Source organism: Myotis brandtii, unplaced genomic scaffold (genome assembly GCF_000412655.1).
Source record: "Myotis brandtii unplaced genomic scaffold, ASM41265v1 scaffold535, whole genome shotgun sequence".
Taxonomy (NCBI): Eukaryota; Metazoa; Chordata; class Mammalia; order Chiroptera; family Vespertilionidae; genus Myotis; species Myotis brandtii.
In genome coordinates, this window is record NW_005369964.1 from 2,953,942 (window position 1) to 2,963,080 (window position 9,139).

Below are 9,139 nucleotides of genomic sequence, written 5' to 3' on the forward strand. Positions count from 1 at the left end.
CACCATCTAACTATTCATAAACTTCAATAGACTATGATTTATTTTCCCGAAGTTGAAATGTTAATTACAAGGACAGAGTTTTGTATTGCCAACATTGTCTGATAAACATGCCCTCTTTGTGTTTTGTTCCCAGTTCCCATTCTAGTCTTCACCATAGTCAATTTTCATTATGTTTTTCACTTGTTAAAAGATCAAGATATGAGACTACTTTATTCACCTTTGATGAATAAGCCTTTTCACAACATGCATCAGATATTTTCAAACTGAAGTCATTTACTAAACTATTGAAAAATAAAATGTGAATTTTCTTCTTTGTCTAGGGGGACTATATATTCTGGGTAATTCAGGGAAGATCATGCCTATTCTGTATCCCTAGGAGACCTGCAGTGTGCTATTAAATTATCTGAGGATGGAAAGGCCTAATGTTTGCTATTATTAACTTCCAAAATGTTTATTATTTACAATAGCAGGAAAATTCCTACAGCTATTATAATCTCTTTTCCTCCCTCACTTTCAGGTCTACCATAGTGCCATGCCTGATAATATTTTTCAAACACATCCTTAGGGATTAGTATTTATGAATCTCAGAAAATATGTGCAAATTTTATATGCATATGTATAGTTGCATATTTTTGGAGAGCTTTATTAGATTTTAAAAAGTCTCTATGATATCCCTGCTACCATGAGTTAAGAATATTTTTTAATAAAACGCAATAAGGTTTCATTTTTAGCATATTAAGACAATATAAAGCATCCGACTAGTTAATATGGCTGGGATAGAACAATGCCGTTGCCAATTATTTATTGTAAATACCATGGTAGGTATATGAGGTTGCAGGTAAAAGTCATACAATAACCTCTTTCTCTTAAACTCATATCTCTTTAGATAGAGAAAACAGATTTTGGAAATCCACATAATATTTTAAATGCTTTTTATTTAGGCAAAAAGATTGTGTTCTAATTATATTTGACTCATACATTATATAAATTCATTTTCATGATGAAATTCTTATGTAGTAGATATTTAATACATGACTACTGACATTTAATAAATCATTGCAGAGGGGTTTCAGTTTAATATCGTGAAATAGGAGGATCCCATACTTACCTCTTCCAATGGACACACTAAATGTTAAGCTACATATAGAAAAACTTCCTCAGACAAAAAACTTGAAAACTAGCTAAATGATTCCTACACACCTGGTGAATGAGAGGAACCCACATGGAAGAGGGTGGGAGAAGCTGAGACAAGATTTTGCCATATACTCTCTTCCACATTGACTCAAATCTGAAAGGAACTCACAAACCTGAACTTCTCCCTGAGTTGCAAAGTTTTTGAATCCATCATCTGGCATCCCATGTTTTAGTACCTGCATCTGGAGCCACCAAAATATCTAGTTTTGAAATCCAATGGGGCTTGCATCCATGAAGTGTATATGTTTTAGGTAACTGAGATGCTCTTCTTGAAGGATTCTAGCATATGGACTCACTCACCTCAGGGACCAGAGCAGTCAGTTGGTTGAGAGGTGCCCAAACTTTATCCTATATAATAAAAGCCTAATATGCTAAGTCTCCAACCGTTCATTTAAACACTCACTATGATGTGCACTGACCACTAGGGGGCAGATGCTCTGACCAGTAGGTTAGCTTGCTGCTGGGGTTTGGCCTGGAGCCCTCCCACATTCCCTCCCCGGCCCTGATCATGCACCGGTGGGGTCCCTCGGCCTGGCCTGTGCCCTCTTGCAATCTGGGACCCCTTGGGGGATGTCAGAGAGCTGGTTTCAGCCTGATGCCTGCAGGCCAGGCCGAGGGACCCCGCCAGTGCACAAATCCATGCACTGGGCCTCTAGTATGCATATAAGATCTTTGGTTAATCTCTTCCCACCCTCCCCCCTCCCTTATTCTCTCTGGGATTCATCAGTCTGTTCCATGTTTCCATGCCTGTGGTTTCCGCTCCTGCACTGAGCATCTGCCCCCTGGTGGTCAGTGCACATCATAGCTACCGGTCGGATGGTCAAATGGTCAGCTGGGTGGCTGTTCACTTAGGCTTTTATATATATAGATTATTAATGTTGTTGTTTTAATTTTTTTGCTCTTTTCCAAATTTTTTTTATAAAGAGCATATCCTTTTAGAAACCTAATAAATTATTTCATGTTCTCAAGAAGCCATTCCCACTGCGCTTTTATGCCATGATAATACTAACCACAGGTCTCTCCTCACCGCCCCAGCGCCCTCCCTGCCATGCTATGTGGGTGACGGCATGCTCACTGACATTGCCTGGCATTTTTAGGGCACTCTCACATTTGGCTCAGTCTTTGGGGGAACCTGTTTGTACTTAAGGAAGCCAATGGCCCACTCAGATGCCATCTGCCCAGGCATCCCCCCTTTGTCCTGCCAGCTGAAGATGGGCACCCCCTTGGCACTTTACTTAGAATTCTGTGCAGGCCTCACAGGCAGCCCCTGGCCAGGCACTAAGTACCCGTGGGGAGGGAAAGAGCCACGGTCCCTGGAGTCTTGGGGCTTCCAGTTCCATGACTGAAAAAAACTTGAAGCAAACAGTCCCAGGAGAAAATGCATTTATGAGCTGGGAGGTGGCTAGTGGCTACTTTAGGGGTCTGAGAAGTAGGTGAAGGAGAAGGGGAGGAGAAGGAGGAGGAGGAGGAGAAAGAGTTGCTGTTTTCTAGGAGAAAAGAAGGGAGAAGAGCTTCCAGAGGTAGGAATAGCATGCGCAAAGGCCCTGGGGTGAAGAGAAGCAGGACACAATGCAGAGGGCTCAGCCAAGGGCGGTGGGAGCAGGTGGTCCTCGAGGAATAAGACATTGGACAAACCCCTTCACCAACATCAAGGGAAGCCCCCCACCCCCTGGCCCCCTCTCCGTACCTTGCCAAGATCTCGGGCTGGCGTGACAGCTCCATCACCGTGAATGCCAAGTGATTGGCAGACGTCTCGTGACCTGCAGGAAAGGAGGAGAGTGGCAGCTCCACACGGGATCATAGAGTGGCTGCTGTCCGGCTTCTGAGACCCCAAGCCCCTGGTGGCAGCTCAGGCCCTCACTTCTGCTCCCTAGGGTTGAGCTGGGCATACGGATATAAAGGGACACCTGCCCACTTCCACGTCACCTGATGCCAGCCAGTGTGGTCAGATAAAGGGCATCCGGTGTTCACACTCTAAAACCCCTTCCTCCAACCATCCCTGGGCCTGGCCTGGCCTGAGGGGGTGTCCATCTCCATTTTGCAGAAGAGAAAGCTGAGGCTGAGACCAATGTGTCTCTCTGAGGTCACAGAGCGCATCTCGTTGATCGAATCACACCAACAAATACGCAACTTAAACTGTGAGACGTGTGGGCAGAGGAGCTCTGAGCACCATGGAGAGCTCCCCGGGGGGGGCCTGATGCGTCTGGGCAATCATGGAGGGCTTCCCCAGGGAAGAAGCACCTGGGGGTCCTGAAGAGTGAGGAGGAGTTTTGTAGGTGAAGATCGATGCTCAACAAATATTTGATGAGCAATGAATGAGGCTGCCCCCCCATCCCCAATTCTGAGTGAGGCGGAAACATGAATTCACATGGCCAAGCTCTCCTGAGCCAAAAAAGGCCGCTTCACGCATCCCCAGGACTGCCAGCCCTTAACAGGTCAGATGCCACCAAGAGGGCCTCCTGGACCCCCCTAGGCATAGAGAGGCTTCGCTCCCCTTGGCCCAGCCCCCCAATTCCACAGCCTAACTCTGCTCAGACAGCCAGGAAAACCTCCCAGAGTCCAGATTCCAGGGACCCATCGTTCCCATCGTTCCTGCAGAGCTCTGGGCCCTTGGTCGCGATGCAGCTACGAACCGGCAATGAAGAAGGTGACGAAGTTGTCCAGCAGAACCTCGTCGTCCTGGGCGCCCTCTTCGGCTGAAAGGCAAGCAGCGGCTCAGGGCCCGGCGGCAGCGTCTGCCACACTCACATTCCCTTTCCCAAGACCCAAAGGACAGTCGCCTTGTCAGGAGGCGCCCCGGCCACCCGCCCTCGCAGAGGGCTCCCCACCTTTGAGGATCTGCGTGAGGATGTCGGCAGGGACGGCCTCGCCCCGCTTCAGGGCCTCCCGGCGGCACTGCACCCAGTCCTTGCCCACCTGGCGCAGAAAGCGGACGCTCTCCCGGATCTCCCGGAGCTGCTTCCACTTCCCGGGCATGAACTAAACAAGAGCCCCAGCTCAGGATGGGCCACGGAATGCCCCCGCTGCCCCCGCTGCCCCCACTGCCCCCACCCAGCTCCCAAAGGACCATACATCCACATACATCCACGGCAAGCTGGGAGGTGGGGAGAATGCGAGGACATGTCAGAAAAGATAAAGGCGCCAGGGAGACAGGTCCCGAAGGCCGGCTAGGCCCAAGCATGCATCGGCTTCCCCTCCCGCACCAAACCCCTAAAAACAATGGGAGAGATGCCTGAGAGCATTCAGGAAGCCCTGAAAAGGTAAGGGGTCCCTGAAGGATGGAGGCGGCTAGGACTGCAGTCAGGGAGGACACCACAGCCAGAGGGCAGGGAGCTGGAATCAGCGGCTGAAAAAATGGGGGGCGTCAGAGGGCTGCAAACTCAGAGGCTGAGCCTCGGGGAATGGAGGGGGCCCTGGGCATTGGTCTGAGAATCAGCTCAAGCACCACTTTCTCCCTTCGTCCTCCTTCAAGCCTGGAACCAGGGGTGACAGCTGGAGCTGCAGCAGCCATCGTATGACAATGAGGCGATGTGCTGGAGACAGTAGAGCAATAAGAAAATCCAGCCCTAGCCAGTTCGGCTCAGTGGATAGAGCTTCGGACTGTAGGGTCCCAGCTTCGATTGCAGTCAAGGGCACATGCCTGGGTTGCAGGCTGGATCCCCAGTTGGGGACATGCAAGAGGCAGCCGATCAATGATTCTCTCTCATCATTGATGTTTCTATCTCTCTCCCTCTCCCTGCCTCTCTGAAATCAATAAAAACATATTTTTAAAAAAAGAAAAGAAAAAGAAAATCCAGGAACATGTGACATTGTGGAACCATCCTAGCCATCCCAGAGTGCCTGTTTCAGAGGGTCATTTTACATGAGAGAAAGGTCACTCCTAATTTACATAATCCACTTTCATTCGGAGCCTCCCCTTGAGGCAACGTATGCAAATCCTAACTGAGTCGAAGTCACTTCACATCTACAAACCGGAACTCAGAACTCATTCTGGAAAAATCCCTGGAGGAGGCGCCCCAGCAAATGAGGACACCCACGCGGGTGGCTGGCCGCCGGGGGAGTGCGGGGCCGCACCTTCGCTAGGGTGTTGCGGGAGGCAGTGATGCCCTCCAAGATCAGCTTCACCTTCCCGGACAGAGGCTTCTGGGCGCCCAGCAGCATGCCAGTCTCCATGCCAAAGGCTGCCTGGGGAGAGAGCAGGCCGGGCTCAGACCTGGGGATGGGAGGACCGAAGCCCAGGGCAGAGCCGGGCACCGTTCAGCTGGAGACCCAGACCCTGGGCCAAGGACTGGCCTGTGTCGGGTCGCAGACTCCCTGCAATGAGCCATACTTCCAACCCCGTTGAATGTGGTGAGAATTATGTCGCAGAGAGTAACCACTAAGTAAACCTCGACTCCTTCCTTGACACGATGCATTGCCCCTGAGACACAGCCTCCCATGGGCGTCCACTCTGCACCCAGCTGCCCAGGGAATGGCTGAATGACAACGATGCTTCACTCCCTGTCCCTACACTCCAGCTGCCTGGCCTGCCTTCCCCTGGGTTCGGGGCTACCTGGGCCACTGCTGGGTCTGCCGGGGTCAACAGCCAAGCCGCTACCCCACGGGGAGCTGAGGGGCAGGTGGGCTTTGGGCCGGGAGGACGGCAGACCTCAGAGCCAGTCCTGCTTCTGCCCCTGACCAGCCTGGGCCAGTGCCCACCCCTCTCAGTGTCCATTTCTAGAGAATGAGCTAGCGGCTCCCGTCTCACGCTGGGTTGTTTGGAATAGTTAAAGAGACACGAAGCGCTCGGCCCAGAGAAGGGGCCGCTGGCATGGGGGCGCAGCAGGGAGAGGAGGAAGGCAAGGAAGGGGAAGAGGGAGGGAAGAGGAGCCTTCTGCCCCGGGGTGGGGGGGGTAGGGGCCGCCCACCCCTCACCTTGGCCAGGATGTCCATGGTGGTGCAGGTCAGCATCTCCTGCATGGACACCGGGGTCTGCCCGTCCGCCTTGGCCTCCAGGATCTCCACCAGCTGCTCCGCTTTCTCGTTGAATGTCTCCATCAGGCTGACCAAGGAGCTGGGGAAACAGCACACGGTCAGCGGCCGCGGGACCAGCCCAGGGCTTCTGCGGGAGGCCAGCGTGGAGAGCGGAAGTGGGGCCCCTCCCAGCCTCCGGGCCTCCCTGGGAGGCACAGCTCCCGGGCTTGGGTTCCCGTCATCAAACGAGCCCTGAGGTTTCACATTCCCCTCCACTCAGATGCCGCTGCTGTCCCTTTGCCCTTGTCCACATGGCCCCACGGGTCCTCGTTCTGCCATTGGGCCCCTCAGCTCTGACCTCAAGACGATGTGACAGTGCAGAAACGCCACGGGACAGTGGGAAGGAAGGGAGGAGAGGCGTCTTCGGTCTCCAGAATCCATGAGTTTCCCCACCAGCCTCTCCGCGGGCACTGCCCTGCCCCGGGCTGCCATCTGCAGCCTGGCTTTCCCGTCCCGTTCCCTGCCCGGAGCAGTCACAGTGCCAGACCCTACAGGGACATGAGTCCGCAACCCAGGGATCCCAACACACAGTGCCCCCGGCCCCGGGACAGCCAGCCGGCTCATCGGCCAGGCCTAGAGCTTAGAAAGACGCGTGGAAGGATGCACTCCAAACTCACAAACATGGTACGTCCAAGGGGAGTGTGGGAAGGGGGAGACCGCCACTTGGCACATGACACATTTCTGATTTTTTACTAACAGAAGGTGCTGCTTTTGAAATTAAAGGCGCTTTTTAATGTTAACAATCTGGGTAAAGGATATAGGGCTGTTCTTTCTCCTATTCTTATTCCTAAAACGTATCTAGAAATGTGAAGTTTCCAAATACAAAGTTTTTTAAAACATGAAAAAGAAAAAAATGGGAGAAGAGAAAAAGGATCCATTTTTTTAATTAGGAACGAAAATCAGCTCTTCGCTGCCCATCCACCAGCCCTGCTCTGGCTTCCCCGCTCTGGCAAGGCCCGCATCCTCCTGCTGCTGCTGCCCGGCCCCACCCCACGCTGGCTGCACGTCTTACCCTCTGTGGCCCAGGCCAGACAGAAGCACCATTCTGATGGGGTCCCTTACCTAAACCACTTGGGAGCACCCTGTCGCTCTTAGGAGGGAGGCAAAAATCCTCACCTGGACCAGGAGGCAGACCCTGTCCCCTGCCCACTGCCACCTGCAGCATTGTCTTCCTGTTACAATGGCCTTTTAGCTCCTCCAGAGCACAATGTTCCTTCCCACCTCAGGGCCTTTGCACATGCTGTCCTTTCTGCCCGGAGCTCTCCTCCCTGGCACCTTCCATCCCCACACCTGTTACCACCTATGCCTGTCCACTCTCCAGATGGACACCCAGGTGCCACTTCCTTTGGGAACGTCTCTTGAGCCCCAAGTAGGCTCAGTAATGCTCCCACAGCACCCTCGACTTCTTCATCACACTAGCATGGTTTGCAAATGCTTATGTCTGTGCAAGATTACTTGTAGTTGTCCTTTTTTCCTATTCAATCACATTCAGGCTGACTGTGTGGATAGCATGTTCCATGTCCTCATTTGATAACTATATGGTAGTCATGTGTGAGAAAGTCCTTGTTCTTAGGAAATACACACAGAAATATTTAAGGGAAGGGGTCACAGTGTCCCCAACTTACTCTCAAATGCTTTAAAAATATGCACTATATTGCCCTGACCGGTTTGGCTCAGTGGATAGAGCGTCGCCCTGTGGGCTGAAGGGTCCCAGGTTCGATTCTGGCCAATGGCATGTACCTTGGTTGCAGGCACATCCCCAGTCGGGGGTGTGCAAGAGGCAGCTGATCGATGTTTCTCTCTCATCGATGTTTCTAACTATCCCTCTCCCTTCCTCTCTGTGAAAAATCAATAAAATATATTTTTAAAAAATATGCACTATATTAAATAATGTGAATAATGTATATACACACAGAGAGAGAACTGTAAGCATGTTTATATTTATACATAGAGAAGAAACGATAAAAAAAAAGTGATTTAAAAAGTGAATCTGGGTAAAAGACACCTAGGAGTTCCTTAGACTATCTCGGCAGTTTTTCTGCAAATTTAAAGTTACATAATATAAATGATTAACCTTCCTCAGAATGTTAAACACAGACTTACCAGGTGACCCAGCAGCCTCGCTCCTAGGGATACACCCAAGAAAAACGGAAACGTACATCCGCACAAAAATTTGCACTAATACATGCATGCTCAGAGCAGCACGATTCACAAAAGCCAAAACCCGGAAACAACCCAAGTGCCCGTCAGCTGATGAGGGCAGATGAGCCAACGTGGCCCATTGAGACGGTGGAGTAGTCGCTGGCAATAAAAAGGAACGCATTTCTGGTGCATCATGTGGCATGAATGGCCCTCATGATGCTGCGTGAAAGAAGCCAGACACAAAGACCACATATGTGTGATTCCATTTATAGGGAATGTCCAGAATATGAAAATCCAGAGACAGGAAGCAGGTGAGTGGGTGCCAGGAGCTGCGGGCACAGAGGGGGGATGGGGGGATGGGTGACGAGAATGTCCTAAAATTGGCTACGGTGATGGCTGTGCACGTTTTGAATATACTCAAAACCATTAAGTTGCACCCTGTAAATGGGTGAATTACGTGGTATGTGAACTGTATCTGAACGTGAGTTACTTAAAAAATAAAATGCTACCCAAAAATGAAAACTATAATAAAACAAAAAGCCCAGATGAGAGTGATGAGGCCTGCGCCGGGGAGCTCCTGGGGGACAGGGACCCCCACACGTCCAGGCGTCCTTGTCACAACCCTGATATCCTCAAACCGATAGGGACCTCTCTCCGCCTCTCGCCCCACTGGCCAACCTCCTCCCTCTGTCCCTGCTGCCTAGATGAGCCCCTCCCGCTCCCCTGCCCACCAGCCCAGCAGCCCAGCACCGCCCTGCCCAGCCAGGACCCGCGCTGCCCGGCTGGGCCA

At 51.4% G+C, this 9,139-nt stretch overlaps 1 protein-coding gene across 1 annotated transcript in view; it reads right to left on the reverse strand.

Moving 5' to 3' along the window:
- The window catches only part of LOC102251844 (cholesterol 24-hydroxylase), a 46,296-nt gene that overhangs the window by 31,763 nt on the left and 5,394 nt on the right, over nucleotides 1-9,139 (reverse strand). Inside the window, exons 5-9 of the mRNA XM_014549052.1 lie at nucleotides 6,109-6,247; nucleotides 5,269-5,379; nucleotides 4,023-4,173; nucleotides 3,828-3,890; nucleotides 2,882-2,954 (exon numbers count right to left, since the gene is read on the reverse strand). Coding sequence (XP_014404538.1) covers nucleotides 2,882-2,954; nucleotides 3,828-3,890; nucleotides 4,023-4,173; nucleotides 5,269-5,379; nucleotides 6,109-6,247 — 537 coding nt within the window. The remainder of the gene's footprint in view (nucleotides 1-2,881; nucleotides 2,955-3,827; nucleotides 3,891-4,022; nucleotides 4,174-5,268; nucleotides 5,380-6,108; nucleotides 6,248-9,139) is intronic.